Source organism: Mirounga angustirostris, unplaced genomic scaffold (genome assembly GCF_029215605.1).
Source record: "Mirounga angustirostris isolate CCGP_5_RB_7025 unplaced genomic scaffold, mMirAng1.0.hap1 SCAF_3, whole genome shotgun sequence".
Taxonomy (NCBI): Eukaryota; Metazoa; Chordata; class Mammalia; order Carnivora; family Phocidae; genus Mirounga; species Mirounga angustirostris.
In genome coordinates, this window is record NW_026991711.1 from 4,442,299 (window position 1) to 4,458,504 (window position 16,206).

General features: G+C 40.7%; 1 protein-coding gene across 5 annotated transcripts in view; it reads left to right on the forward strand.

Moving 5' to 3' along the window:
* The first annotated feature begins 2,417 nt into the window (after nucleotides 1–2,417).
* Nucleotides 2,418–16,206, forward strand: part of LIG4 (DNA ligase 4) — a 67,978-nt gene continuing 54,189 nt past the window's right edge. For 2 of the 5 annotated variants that reach the window (XR_006789778.3, XR_010409913.1), the window contains exon 1: nucleotides 2,422–2,946. Coding sequence is in view for 3 of the 5 variants with exons in the window: in XM_045869696.3 (XP_045725652.1) it covers nucleotides 6,248–8,983 (2,736 nt within the window). In the remaining 2 variants the exon portion in view is untranslated. Of the gene's footprint in view, nucleotides 2,947–3,103; nucleotides 3,327–6,219; nucleotides 9,687–16,206 lie in introns of those variants that run through there. The other 3 variants (XM_045869695.3, XM_045869696.3, XM_045869694.3) reach the window with 3 other exon arrangements.

Genomic DNA, 16,206 nt, shown 5'->3' on the forward strand with positions numbered 1-16,206 from the left:
TCCCCGGCGTACTGGAGCCCGCTGTAGGCTGCCCGGTGGCTTCTGCGCCGGGGCCCGTGGAGGCCTTGCGCCCCTCCTCCGAGGTCCCCAGGGTGAGTGTTGGTAACGCACCAGATTTCCCTTCGGGACACAGTTCTAAGCGTGCACACAAATAAGTATCAATTACCTAAAAAAGCGTGTCTGCCTAACAGAATTACGAGGGTATTAGAGTGTGTTCCTCTAAGTACTTAAAAGGCGTGCATAACTCATTTTGTTTCTGTTTTCTCCCAACCCTGCCCTCTCCTACTTCTATCAGAGGCCTGAACCTGGGGAGATTTGGAGAAAAAGAATGCAAAATTATCTTATTTTTAAAATTTTACAAAAGCACAAGAACAGGGGAACATTCCTGGAGCCCAGGTCCTGGGAAGTGGCCCCACAAATGGGCCCTTGAAGCTGGTGTTTTATTAGCTTCACTGTCTTTTTCTTTTTTAAGATTTTATTTATTTATTTTGAGAGAAAGCACAAGTGGGATGAGGGGCAGAGGGGGAGAGAGAGAGAAAGAATCTCAAGCAGACTCCCTGCAGAGCATGGAGCCCAACTCAGGGCTCCATCTCACCACCCTGAGGTCATGGCCTGAGCTGAAATCAAGCGTCGGAGGCTTAACCAACTGAGGCACCCAGGCACCCCTCATTATCATCACTATCAACCCCCCTGGGCACCAAGTTGTACTAAATTGTTTTTTCTACAGATGTCTGTCCCCCTCCCTCATCCATTCCCTATCCTCTGTACCCTATTTTATACATATACAAAGAATATTTCATATTTAAAAACAAACAAACATGTATCCTCCATCAGATGGAGAGCTCCAGGTCATAAGCTCTTGATAATAGCTTCTTGCTGTTTGTCGCCTAATAAATGCCAGGCACTAAGGTAGACTACTTAAATAAGTAAACTAATAATCACAGCAATTCTAGAAGATACTTAATGAAAAACCTCTGATTATCTTTGAACCAAGCATTAGAAAAGCTAAAATATCATGGTAAATTGGAGATGAAGATTTGAATTAATTTGGAGTTTGGTTTCATAATCCATGGTTCTTCTCATATCAAAAATATAAAGTACAAACTCGGACATTGTAGGAGCTCAGTAGATGCTGAACAAGGTGCAAATGTGCACAGACAAATGCCTTTCATAAGACGGGCAACTGTGGGGGGTCCTTTACCAACACTGTTGGGTGTTACTCCAAAACAAATTGATAATTAACTTGAATAGTAGGTAGAGAAATTACCATCACAAGAGTATCATGTGACTTTAAAACTTCATAGCTAATTTCAGAGAAATATTTGGATAACTTAGGTGAATTAGACATACAAGGAAATTCACTGAATGTTGTTGGGCTAGAAGGGGCCCTAAGTCTAGCTCTACTACAAACTAATACTGTGAATTAAATAAGTGTCAGTTTTGTAAAATGAAATTTTTGTACCCTAAGTGCTCCTAAGGGCACTTAACAGCTCTAAAATGTTCTCAGAGTCTGTTGCAGCAAAATACCACTTTCTTAAAATACCACCTTTTAAAGCAACAGTATTTTATGCTAAGAGGAAATAATTATAAAAGCTGTTTCCCCCATCGTCATGGATAATTTCTCAATTCTCCATGAAAGAAAACAACCCATAACAAAATATTGGTAGAAATCAACAGCTCCTGGAACAGAAGGACTATGTTTGTTTTCATCTCAGTCTTGAATGCCTAGCACAATTACTGTATTGGTGCTGAATAAAGGTTTGCGAAATAATTTTATTTTGAATCCTTGAACAGACACTTAGAAGAGTCCATAGTTGATTTCTGGGCATGCAACTCTTTATGTCTGTATTAAGAATTATATATTATGTGTTTTTATGAATTATGTATTTCTGTATTAAGAGATAACTCACGTCAAAGTTGTAGCATTGCGAGAAACAAATAGGAAAGGACAGCCTTAGGCAATTTTGCAAAAGCCTATTTTTCCATTTAAAGTAAACAGCAGATGTTTTGGGAGGGAAGATGCCCTTTTCAGCCCTGGGCATTTTCACAACCCACCAGTGAGATGAGTGTTGGTACCACTGTTTACAGACAGAGAACAGAACTCTATGAGGCTGTCCCTTGCTAGTGAGCAGGCCTAGCACAGAGAGGACTAGGTCCATGGTCCAAGTAAGAGGCTAGTACACAAAGTACTCTCGGTTCTTGCTCAGAGAGGAAATCCACTCTCATGGGTCAACCACTAGCAAAGAGCACCTGCTGCTTTGGGAGGCCAACGGGAGTTGGGTTTGTAGTCACACTGTTACCAAGGCTCCCTGGCGTCCTCAGCCTTGGAAAGCGCGCCCCTGCTCATCCCCAGCGTCACTGCGCCTGCGCACATCATCCGTATGACGTCACGGCCTGGAGCTGCGACTGCGTCTGCGCACGTCATCTCCGTGATGTCAGGGCCTCCCTGGCCTTCAGCGGCGATTGCGTATGCGCCGGGAGCAGCTGGCGGAACGTCTCGGGCGCGGCTTCCGCTTCGGTGACGGCACCTGCGGCTCCGCTTCTGGTGGGACGTTTGCGTGGCGGCGCGGCCGGGAGGGGCCTCGGAGTCCGCGGGGCGAGCCGGAGGGCAAGTCCGGGCCGGCGGAGGCCGCGCCAGGGTGGGCAGGGCGGGAGGGCGCCGACCCTCGGCTTCTCAGCCCCGCAAATGCTTAAGGTCTTAAAAGTCTTTCAGCCCCTCCGCCGCTCCCGGCGTCACAGGTGCAGGGCCCGCGCCACCTTGGCAGGCGGGCCTTCGGTTTGGGCTTCTTGAGCTAGACCCCCGCCGTCGGACTCGGGCGAGGGGACTGGAGCTCGTCCGCGTCTGCCTGGCAGAGACTGTTGGCTGCTGTGATGGCGTGGCCACAGACGTGCTGATTCCGGGGACCCCTCCTCCCCCAGCCGGCGGGGACCCTCGGGCGCAAGGAGGTAACGGGATGCCCCCCCGCGGCGGGGATTCGCCCGGGACCCGTGGCGGGCTTCCTTGGGGTGGGTGGGGGCGGAGGGGGGGTGCGGGCGTGTTCCCGGGGAGTCGGACGGCGATACGGGAGCCTTACTTCTCTTCTTCCATTCCGTCTTTTGCCAGCCTCCCGGCTCCCCCCGCCTTCTGGCCTTTTCCTTCCACAGATTCTCCCCGATTGTCACAAGTGCTGTGGGTGGGAGGCTACGGTAAACCCTTCGTCCCTTCGGGAAGCGCATCGTCTCGCCAGGGGGTGCAGGGAGGAAACTTAAGTTGCCCCAGTCACTTTCTCTCCAATAAAATACCTCTGAGTCATCATATTCACGGAGTCATCATAATCACCTTGCTAGTACGTTTTGTTGGGTCGCTTGAGGACAACAGAGGCAGCTGCTGATTAGACGATGAGTCATTATTCTATGCTGATTGTATTCATTCTCTTGAGTGTTTTGCTTATGTTTACCAGAGAGTAAAGCGTACCCCTGCCTTATTTCCTTAATATTTTGTAATACTTATATTTTAAATGCATCAACAAGCATTATGGTACTAAATTAACCAAGGATTTGCTAACTGCCAAGTACTGTGTTAAGCACCTTGTGTAAATATCTGATGTCATCCTCGTCTTACCCTCTACAGTTATTAACCCCATTTTAGACTTATGGAAACTGACTCTTAGAGAAATTATGTGGTTGCCCCATGTCACACAGCTCTTAAGTGTTGGGTCCACAGTTGAACTCACACTTATTGGACTCTAGAGCCTGAACCCTAACCACAAACTGTTTTGTTTTTTCACAAATCAAACACATCAGCTAAATAGCTCAGAATCCAGAAAATAAAATTAGAGAATGTTTAAAAGGAAATCCTTTTATGTTTGATGTTTAAAGGAAATCCTAATATTTGACTTTTTTTATACAATTTTAATTTATTTTTATTTTCTTGTACAGTTTGACACTTGATTTTAGCCAAAAGGCCGAGAAGCGATTTTCCTGTACAATTTTAATGAGTAAAAATTTTAAGTCCATTCATTTTATACCAATTTTGGAACCCTTGTTATATTTATAGCAGTTTGGGCATACATGTGTAACCTAGATTTCAGTGTTGTTATAAAGTAATTTGAGTCTTTGCCTGGAACTTGTTGAGGGAAACTGAGACCAAGTGGAACATTCAGATAGATCAGAAACTGTATACCCATCTTGAACATTCCAAGAAGTATTTCTTAACATTCTTTGTTTTATGTACATACTGTATGTGATTTGTAAACATAACATTATATACCATAATGTACTGACTTGAGAGAGAGCATGTTTGGAGAGGTAGACAGTGAACATATATAACCAGGTGGTTCAGTCAGTTATGCAAATGAGGCAGAGGAAGCAGTTACTGTATTCAAAGAGAAAAGTCTCAGGAAAGTGGTCTCTCATGGGTTTGTCTCTTGGTCTAACTGACTCCATGGAAGTTGAGTTTCCTTTGTCAGGCATTAGACTGAGAAGTGTGGCCTTTTTCCCGAAAGGCCACCAAGTGGCTGTTGTGAAACTTTCCCAGTGCAGTCATAGCTGCTAAATGTTTCTGACCAAACTGAATCCCACGAGGCTCACTGTGGCAGGGAGTGGGGGTGGTGTATGACCAGCCCCTGGCCTTTCCTAGTGTGCTTCTCCAGGAACTCAACTCTAGGTGCTCAGTAATTCATTCCACAAACAAACCTACTACATGCCAGGCGCTCCTGGCCTCCGGAGACTGCAGTGTGGAAACCGTGGTACCATGAGCAGCCGTTGGATTTCTTGTGCCAGTTATCAGGCGGTGCAGCCTTGTGCTCTTAGTGTGTGCTGTCCTGTTTGCTGCTGTGGGCAATCTCAGGGTCTCGGAGACTGCAGTGGATCTCCCTGCTCTCTAGGCGACATAGGGATGTGCCAGGAGGTGTCTGAAACCGCAGGATAGAACACGGTTTATATTCCTGGAACGCACATTTTTACTTGAAGTCTTTTTTGGAAAAGTTAGTTGATTTTAATGTTACGTAGTTTAAATCATATAAAAGCTCTGATATCTTATAGATTCTGATAGAATTTGCTGGGGCTCCTGGGTGGCTCAGTTGGTTAAGCGTCCGACTCCTGATTTTGGCTCAGGTCATGATCTCAGGGTGTGAGATGGAGCCCCATGTCGGGCTCCGCACTGGGCATGGAGCCTGTTTAAGATTCTCTCTCTCTCCCGCTCCCTCTGCCCCTCCCCCTCTAAAAAATTTGCATGAATATTTAAGACTTCGAAGAAATTTCACACTTGTGACCACTTTAGGAAACAGTCTAGACCCTAACCCAGCAAGGTACCTGTTATTTCCTCTCTGACTTTAGAAGATGCTTCAGTGAGAAGTTCTGCCTCATGACATTTTACTTTTGTTAAAACACAGCATTTTGTAATTAGTTCCTATTATATCCTGTCCCTCTTTACAGAATGTATGCTCTCTTAAGGCAGAAACACACTGTGTTTGCCCATAGTATGGTGCCTGGCTCATATGTAGTCAGTGAATTGTTGGGAGGCAAATGGCATGTGAATATGAACAAAAAAGTGTACTAATGAGCTTCAGTTTATGAAGCTATTAAGTAACTATGATAAAATAGAGCTAAAAGAGGTAGGTCAAGTAAGGATTTCATGGGGAGGGTATTTTGAGTGGGGTTTTGAACACGAGTGATTTGGCATAGCTAGCAGTGAAATGAAAGTAAACACAGACGTGGGCTTTGTTTATCTTTTTTTTTTTTTTTTTTTTTGGTGAACTCCTACCAATGTAAGAGTTCAAACTTCCTGCAAAGCCGAGTTTCAATTCAGTGATTTGTTAAAAACGTCTGTTTCTGATGCTGTGTGGTACTCTGACAGAAAAGGAGGAGAAATGGAAGTCAGAAGCCCAGAAATGAAATGAATTGAGCCTTGTTTTTCTGTTGTTGTTATTCCTTTGCACGACGAGCTAAATAAGGAATGGAATCACTAATTCAACTGAAGTTAGAATTTAGGGAGAAAGGCAAAGTGGTCGATTTCAGTATTGTAAATGTAGCAAGAAGGGCTGGTGATACTTTTGATGAATACTAAATAGGATTGAAGTTTAAATGTAGAGATTGAAAAGAGACATAATTTCTAGCATTACTTCATTTTCATTTAGCGAACATTGATCACGAATGAGGCACTCTCTGTAAAGGCTTTACGTGAACTATTTAGTTGAAATATGTGTCTTATTGAAAGTTATTCTCTTTTTGCCTTATTAGTTAAACCAGAGGATTGACCACCACCTCCATGGCTGCGTCACAGACTTCACAAACTGTTGCATCTCACGTTCCTTTTGCAGACTTGTGTTCAACTTTAGAACGAATACAGAGAAGTAAAGGACGTGCTGAAAAAATCAGACACTTCAGGGAATTTTTAGATTCTTGGAGAAGATTTCACGATGCTCTTCATAAGAACCAAAAAGATGTCAGGGACTCCTTTTATCCAGCAATGAGACTTATTCTTCCTCAGCTAGAAAGAGAGAGAATGGCCTATGGAATCAAAGAAACTATGCTTGCTAAACTTTATATCGAATTACTTAATTTACCTAAAGAAGGAAAAGACGCCCTTAAACTTTTAAATTATAGAACGCCCACCCGGCCTCATGGAGATGCTGGAGACTTTGCAACAATTGCATATTTTGTGTTGAAACCAAGATGCTTGCAGAAAGGAAGTTTAACCGTACAGCAGGTAAATGACATTTTAGACTCAATTGCCAGCAATAATTCTGCCAGAAGAAAGGACCTAATAAAGAAGAGTGTTCTTCAGCTAATAAGTCAGAGTTCAGCGCTGGAACAAAAGTGGCTTATACGGATGATTGTAAAGGACTTAAAACTTGGTTTCAGTGAGCAGTCTGTATTTTCTGTTTTCCATAATGATGCTGCCGAATTGCATAATGTCACCACAGATCTGGAAAAAGTCTGTAGGCAACTGCATGATCCTTCCATAGGACTCAGTGATATTTCCATCACTTTATTCTCTGCCTTTAAACCAATGCTGGCTGCTATAGCAGATATTGAGCGCATCGAGAAGGACATGAAACACCAGAGTTTCTACATTGAAACCAAGCTAGACGGTGAGCGTATGCAGATGCACAAACAGGGGGATGCGTATCAGTACTTCTCCCGAAATGGTTTTAACTATACAGATCAGTTCGGCGATTCTCCCCGGGAAGGTTCTCTCACACCGTTCATTCACAGTGCATTCAAAACAGACATACAAATCTGTATCCTGGATGGAGAGATGATGGCCTTCAACCCTAACACACAGACTTTTATGCAAAAGGGGAATAAGTTTGATATCAAAAGAATGGTGGAGGATTCTGATCTGCAGACTTGTTATTGTGTGTTTGATGTACTGATGGTTAATAATAAAAAGCTAGGGCATGAAACCCTGAAAAAGAGGTATGAAATTCTCACTAGTGTTTTTACACCAGTACCAGGTAGAATAGAAATAGTGCAAAAAACACAAGCTCATACTCAGAAAGAAGTGATCGATGCTTTGAATGAAGCCATAGATAAAAGGGAAGAGGGAATCATGATAAAACAGCCTCTGTCTATTTACAAGCCAGACAAAAGAGGTGAAGGATGGTTGAAAATTAAACCAGAGTATGTGGACGGGCTGATGGATGAGCTGGACATCTTAATTGTCGGGGGCTACTGGGGTAAAGGTTCCCGAGGTGGGATGATGTCTCATTTTTTGTGTGCTATAGCAGAGAAACCTCCTCCTGGTGAAAAACCGTCAGTGTTTCATACTCTGTGTCGTGTTGGTTCAGGTTATACCATGAAAGAGCTGTACGATCTGGGTTTGAAATTGGCCCAACATTGGAAGCCTTTTCATAAAAAAGCTCCACCAAGCAGCATTTTGTGTGGAACAGAGAAGCCTGAGGTGTACATCGAGCCTTGTCATTCTGTCATTGTTCAAGTTAAGGCCACAGAGATCGTCTCCAGCGATATGTACAAAGCTGGCTGCACATTGCGTTTTCCACGAATCGAGAAGATAAGAGAAGACAAAGAGTGGCACGAATGCACCACCCTGGATGACTTAGAACAGCTTCGTGGGAAAGCATCGGGAAAGCTTGCGTCCAAACACCTTTACATAGGTGGCGATGATGAACCACAGGAAAAGAAGAGGAAAGCTGCCCCGAAGGTGAAGAAAGTTATTGGAATTATCGAGCACTTAAAAGCACCCAACCTTTCTAATGTAAACAAAGTTTCTAATGTATTTGAAGATGTGGAGTTTTGTGTCATGAGTGGAACGGACAGCCATCCGAAGCCTGATCTGGAGAACAGAATTGCAGAATTTGGTGGTTATATAGTACAAAATCCAGGCCCAGACACATACTGCGTGATTGCAGGGTCCGAGAACATCAGAGTGAAAAACATAATTTCTTCGAATAAACATGATGTTGTCAAGCCCGAGTGGCTGTTGGAGTGTTTTAAGACCAAAAGCTGCGTGCCATGGCAGCCTCACTTTATGATTCATATGTGCCCATCGACAAAGGAACATTTTGCCCGTGAATATGACTGTTATGGTGACAGTTATTTTGTTGATACAGATTTGAACCAACTGAAGGAAGTGTTCTCAGGAATTAAAAATTCCAGCGCACAAACTCCCGGAGAAATGGCTTCTGTGATTGCTAATTTAGAGTATCGGTATTCCTGGGACCGTTCCCCTCTCAGTATGTTTCGACACCACATTATTTATTTGGACTTGTATGCTGTTATTAATGACTTGAGTACCAAAATCGAGGGAACGAGATTAGCTGTTACAGCTCTGGAGCTTCGATTTCATGGAGCCAAAGTAGTTTCTCGTTTAGCTCAGGGAGTGTCTCATGTAATCATTGGGGAGGATCAGAGTCGTGTTGCAGATTTAAAAGCTTTTCGAAGAACTCTTAAGAGAAAGTTTAAAATCCTGCAACAAGATTGGGTAACTGATTCAATAGACAAGTGTGAGTTGCAGGAGGAAAATCTATATTTGGTTTAAAGCTAGCTTTTCTAGTGAGGAAAGCCTCATTGTAACAGGTGGTCATGATAAAATATTAAACTACATTTTATTTTTATCCCTTAAAATTTATGCTTAAACAGTATTATTAGATATAGAAAAACAATAATTTTAACTTTTGAGATAGATAAAACACTGAATGGACCAAGGCCAAGAAAGAAAAAATTCTTTTAGAGGTGTAGTATTTAATGACTTTTAAAACCAAGATGAAATAAATAGTTTAAAGAAGGGACATTTATATAATATCCCTATAGAAATTGAGAATTTTGACTCAAGTATTAATAAAATACATTCAGAAGCTTTTAGAGTCATTAAAAGCATTGATCTAAGTGGATTTTCTGAGGTCAAAATTTTAATAGTTTTTATCTAGTAAAAGCATTGCAAGAAAGAAGCAGAATTGTTACAATTGGACTTGTAAAAAATATGTCTTTTAAATTGAAGGCTAAAATTCTTTTAAGTGTGAAATGTAAACAAATTTATTTTTTAAGGTTAAGGGCAAGCTATAAAACCTTGTTAATGATGTCATTAGGTAAATTAGGAGAAGTAACTTAAAATTAGATGAATTTAATTAAAAGAAACTTGCAGTTTTAAAAGTACTTGGCCCACATTTATTTTTTTTTTCTAAAACAGAGCGTGTTTTAAAGAGAGTGTTTTTATGTGAACTGTACTCCAGAATAAATCGTATTCACAAAGAGTGATTTTCCTAGATGTAATCCATTGAGTACATGTCAAGATGGCATGTGTTGTAACTTCCGTTACAGAGAGGTAAATTGCTCTATTTAAAATGATTTTTATCTTTAGATTATTTAAACTCAGTATGTATAACATGTATTATGTCTGGATTTATATACCAAATTTTAGAATAGTCTTTCATTTTGAAAAATATGTTTTCATGACACCTTTGCAATACTTGAAATATGGTACCCAAGGAATTATTATTATTATTATTTGTAAGTAATTTGAAATTTTATCGAAACAGTGCAACAAATGTTATATTTCTTAATTTAAATAAAATATTTAATATACTATTAAAATTTATGATGTATTTATTTTAAAACAATAATAGTTATTTCAGTCAGATATTACTGGTATCAATATAATTTTTGACTGATTCAAATCAGTTTCCTATTTGAGGTCCTTTGTATTTCGTATTGCTGAATGAACTTTATTAAAAATTCAAACTTGTGGGGCACCTAGGTGGCTCAGTCAGTGAAGCGTCTGCCTTCAGCTCAGGTCATGATCCCAGGGTCCTGGGATCGAGCCCCACATTGGGCTCCCTGCTCCGCGGGGAGTCTGCTTCTCCCTCTCCCTCTGCTCCTCTCCTTGCTTGTGCTCTCTCTCACACTCTCTCTCAAAGAAATAAATAAAATCTTTAAAAAAAATTTTTAACTTACATATTTTTATAATACCTATTGAGAAAAACTACAAAACAGATACCAGTAAGGGTAATAGGGGAGAAAAGTACATAATTTTACCACCAAAGATAGTAACATTCACTGTTTTAGGTTATTGGTAGTAAGGAAAGTGCAAAATACATTATTTACAGTGTAACAGGTAAGTATAAAACTGTAATGCTTTATTTGATCAGCTTTTCTCAATGGGAGAATTACAGGTCACTAAAGTAGACCTACATCACTTTAAATTGTTGTACACTATTGAATGTAGTGTAATGTGTTCAGCTAGGCCATTGTTGTTCGATTTACAGATTATTTGACCTTGCCACCGTCCCTCTGCCCCACCTTTTTGTTTTCCTAGTGAGCATTATGATAAATCTGTATCATGGTCTGTGTATTCTAGTCCTGTTTGTTCCTTATACATTCTTAGAATGGAATTGCTGATTCAAAGTTATGTATTTTTTAGTAAATTGATATGCATTTATGTAAATTTGATATGCAAAAATGCCTTTCCAGATTCTTCTCATCTCTAAATGTTGGAGAGTTCAGTTTCTTAGTACTGGACCTATTCTCTATCTTTATTCACTCCTTGGCTTTAAATATGCTGATACCTCCCACATGTTTTTAGCCCTGAGTTCTTTGCTGAACTCGGGTTCATGTATCTATCCACATAACATCTCCACATGAAGTCTAATGAGCCTCTCATACTTAATATGTCTAACTATATTTATCATAGCAAAATTTTAAAATGCAAAAGAGCATAGTATAATGAACCTGCATGTGCACAGTGTGAGCAATTGTCAATGATCCATCTTTTTCATATTTACAGACCTCTGGATTATTTTGCAGTCACTTAGATTACCTAACTTAATTTACCAAGTATTCCATAGAGAACTCTGGATTTCTCGAATACACTTACGCTCTTTCCCAATGTTCCCCTCCTCACTAAATGGTGCATCTGTCCACCCCGCTGCTCAAGCTGAAAACCATGGAGCATCCTTGGCCCCCTCTGTTCTCATATTTCCAATACACAGAGAATCTTGTTGGCTAGACTTTCCAAATAGTCCAGAATATGACCCCTCAGCAGGCTCCCCAATAACCACAGCCTGCCCCTGTTACTCACTGGACTACAATCACCTTCCTTTCTGCGCTGTCATCACTGCTCTCCAGGACGCCATTTGTACTTTTAAAGATGCAGTCAATTCGTTTTCCTCCACTGGCCAAAACTACTGAGTCACCATCACTCACAACTTCCCAAGTCTTATAAATGGCCTGTTGGACCTGGCCATGACAAGCTATCTTCCGTTAGCTCTCTGACTTGATTTCCTACCAGGGACCCCCTTGCTCACCATACTGGAGTCTCACTGGTCTCTGTGCTTTTCCTTTCCACTTCATCCAGGTCTCTCACAGTTTGCCCCACTCACATCCCCAACACTCACTATCCCTTCACTCTGCTTTATTTTCCCCAAGGCACTGTATCTTTGTTTCTTACCACTAGAATACAAATTCCACGAATGAAGACTTGGTGTGTTTTGTTCACTGTCATAATTGGTCACTCAATAAATATTAATGGAATAACTCCTCTGAATCAGATGGAAAATCCTACTTTGCTCTTCACCAAGGCCATGGGTTCTTGCCAGAGAGCAGGACAAGATATTTACTGTTCAAGAACTCTGCCTTTTTCTGCACCGTGATGACTTCTCACCATCCTGAAAGAGTTCATATCTTTAGGCTGATGGCACCTTCTTTGAAAATCAGGTGGCTACCCTAGCTGCTTCATAGTCATGCGCTTTGCCTGACGTTGGAGTGGACAGGGCTGATGGGGAACCTTGGAATTCCCACTTTGGGGGAAATAGGTTGAGCATAGCTTTAAAACATCTAATATGGAATTCCTGGAGCACTAGAGCTATTTTATAAACCATCTCCATTCAGTTTCAACCAATGTATATTAAGTTCTTATTCTCTTTGACAGTCACATGAGCAAAAAAAGAAAAAAAAAGAAAAAGCCTCCGCCTTCAAGGAACTCACAGAGTACCGAAAGATAAGGATAATTGGAATACAAAAGATAAGTGCTTTCCTAGTTAAAGGAAAGATGGATTCCCTGGAAAGCTGTAGTGAAAAGAATACAAGCTTTTAGAATCTAGTTATCCTGGGCTCGGTTCCAGCTCTGCCACCAATTATCTGTGTTATTTGAGCAAATCACAACCTCTTTGAACCTTAGTTTCTAAACTTTCAAATGGAAACAGTATCTATCTCACCCAGAATGTTTGAGGACAGACTTACAGCACCCAACATACAGAAAGGCCCCTCCAGCTTTTATCACCTGCTCTTACCCGGGCTTTTCCAGAGGAGGTTAATTACACCAATGGGGGTTAATAAGTGAGGGGATTCTGGAACCGTAAGTTGAATTCCCTCAGACATAGTGGTATGGAGGGTTTTTCCTGGCAGAGGGAAGATAATAAATACAGGCATGGGGAGAACAAAAATTCAGGGGAGAATGTTTGCAAAATACTCAGATTTAGGTGGGAGGGTAAGATATAGGTACCTTAGGATAGATTTTGAAAGATTTTATTTTTAAGTTTTTTTTTACTTCATTTATTTGAGAGAGCGCGAGAGCGCGTGAGCAGGGGAGAGCGGCAGAGGGAGAGGCAGAAGCACATGCCTGGCTGAGGAGGAAGCCCGATTCGAGACTATATCCCAGGACCCTGGGACCATGACCTGAGCTGAAGGCAGACGCTTCACCGACTGAGCCAACCAGGAGCCCCTTGAAAGATTTTGAATGCCACACTGCAGAGTATGAGTTGCATCTGGTGCTCAAGAAAAATGCATTGAAGAATTTTAAGCAAGATATTTCAGGCTCCCCTCTAAGGCTTATTTCTTGATTCCCCCATCTTAGTTCAAGTTCATGTAACAAAAATACCATCAACCAAGGGGCTTAAACAACAAACATTTATTTCTCACAGTTCTGGAGGCTGGAAGTCTGAGATCAAGGTGCCAGCATGGTTGGGTGAGGGGCGTCTTCCAGATTGCAGACTTCTTGTTGCATCTTACCTGGTGTAGGGCAGTAATCTCACTCATGGAGGCTCCCCTCTCATGACTTAAACTCCTTCCAAAATGACTACCTCCGAACAGCATCACCTTTCGGGGTTAGGATTTCAACATATGGATTTGGGGGGCGGGGCACACAAACATTCAGACCACAGCAGTGATTTTGTAGAATAAGAAAGTTTTATTTAAATGCAAATTTGTCTTCCTATCTGAGGACCTGCAGCTCCGTATTCTTGAGCTTCTATTGCTGACCACGCTCTCTTCATATACATTGTTGTAAAGACTAAATGTATTTTAAAAGACCTGATATAGTACCTGAGCCATGATGGTCTCTAAACAAATGCAGTTTCCCACTACTCTTCATCTCTGCTTTTTCTCTGGCAGAAACATACCAGGGAAAATCCAAATACCCAAATCAGTGTTTGGTCAAAACTGATTTTTTCCCTTGATCTATAGTGATGACATTAAACAGTCATTTAACTATTATTCAGGGTATATGTCAGGTGTGATCTCAAGCAAATGATGTATGTTCCCCAAACCTATCGCTTAGCCTCCTTGGAGTTCCGTGTTGGCATTTGTTGAGTGGTGTAAAGGACAGAGTGTTCTTAGGTCTCTCACGGCCCTAAAATTGTTACGTGTTTGTAACCTTTCATTTAGGGTTATCATGTACTGGTTGAATTTATTAAAAGCCTTTTCATGTCTATGGGAAGTTGTAGTGACAGTAGGATAATGACCTGATTCTATGTAAAATTTAATTCAATGAATGGTCTTCAATACATACTATGTCTCAAGCAATATAACAAATTTGGTGATTAAAGAGCAACATAAAAATAATAGACACCATGAAACATGAAATATGGTTTAGAATATGTTATATAACTTTAAATTCTTAAAATTTAACTTTCTAGGTTAAATTAATGATCCTAAATGTGTTGGGGATATCTCTTTATTTGGAACTTATTGTTTAGATAATTAATGAAAAATAGCCAAATATGTATTCTATTAAGGCATTATTAATTCTTAACATTACCCTCTTATACTTTTAGAACTATATTATATATATATATATATATATATATAAAAAGATCACATTGGCTGAAGACCTCACTAGTGTTAAGTAAAGACTATTTTCACATATTTATAAAAGACATATGCTTGCTTGTATTTCTTTAGACTATTACCCAAATGCCAACAATATTAGAAATTTTGATTTGGGCAAAATGACATAAAAAGATGTATGAATGTCATGTAAGGACAGATGGCTCGCATCCTGGAGGCTTTCATTTCTTATGTATATTTTTTAGAATTCACTAGTAACTACAAATACTGTTAAAAGTCATGCAAAGAAGATTCTTTAGAAATGTGTGAAATATCTGTCTAGACCTGTATACTTACTGATTTTCAGAGCCTGATGATGCTAACCTAAAAATTTGTGTATGTTTTTTAAATAGAATTTTAATTCCAAATACATCAAGATAGACCTGGGTCAAACCAAAGCAAGGCATCCTATTATTTCTACCATGAAATGCAGCTACCCCTATAATTTTCACTCTGTTAGTAGACCTTACTGGTTTTATATGTCATGGTAATTTTATCCCATCTCTTCCTTTCTTCTTGGAATTAAATAATAATTTTTAAATAGTAGTGATATAAATAATGTCAAAGGACAAGTCAAACTTTTATGAAACTGTGGCACAACATATTAAAAATGGGATAACATGTTAAAGTATTTTTTTAAATGGATTCTTTTTGCTAGAAAAAAATATAAACTTCATGATGATAATTACAAACTTATCAGTAGGATTTTCTTTCTTTCTTTTTTTTTTTTTTAAGATTTTATTTATTTATTTGACAGAGAGAGACAGCCAGAGAGAGAACACAAGCAGGGTAAGTGGGAGAGAGAGAGAAGCAGGCTTCCCGCCCAGCAGGGAGCCCGATACGGGGCTCGATCCCAGGACCCTGGGACCATGACCTGAGCTGAAGGCAGACGCTTAACGACTGAGCCACCCAGGCGCCTGGGATTTTCTTTCTTTTTTAAAAAAAAAGATTTTATTTTTTTATTTGAGAGAGTAAGAGAGAGAGAGCACATGAGCAGGGAGGGAGAGGGAGAAGCAGGCTCCCTACTGAGCAGAAAGCCTGACGCAGGGCTCAATCCCAGGACTCTGGGATCATGACCTGAGCCAAAGGCAGATGCTTAACTGACTGAGCCACCCAGGTGCCCCAGTAGGATTTTTGATATATCTGTAGATTAACTAGTTTTGTCATTCTTGCATCTTTTCTTTCACAGGCATGATCGCAAATGTAACATTTTGAAGTAGATTAAAAAGTAATTTAAATTCCTTCTTTAAGTGAGATTCTAGCAATTTCTTTTAGAGAGCAAGAGAGTGGTGGGGGAGGGGAGGCAGGGGAAGGAGAGAAAGAATCTCAAGCAGGCTCCATGCCTAGCGTGGAGGCCAATGCCGGACTTGATCTCATAACCCTGAGATCATGACCTGAGCCAAAATCAAGAGTCGTATGCTTAACTGACTGAGCCAACTAGGTACCCTGATTCTAGCAATTTATTAGTATATTTTTAGCTACATAGATTAAAAAGCTTAGAAATAGCTTTCATTTGGCAAATGTATTTTGCACATGGGAGAGAGACAGAATCATTGAGGGTCAGAGGATGGACTTTCGTGGTCACAGTGTAAGGTGATCCCCATGATCCCTGCATAATTGTCTTCACATCCTTGTACAGTCTTCTCCCCTTGATTGTGGGCAGGC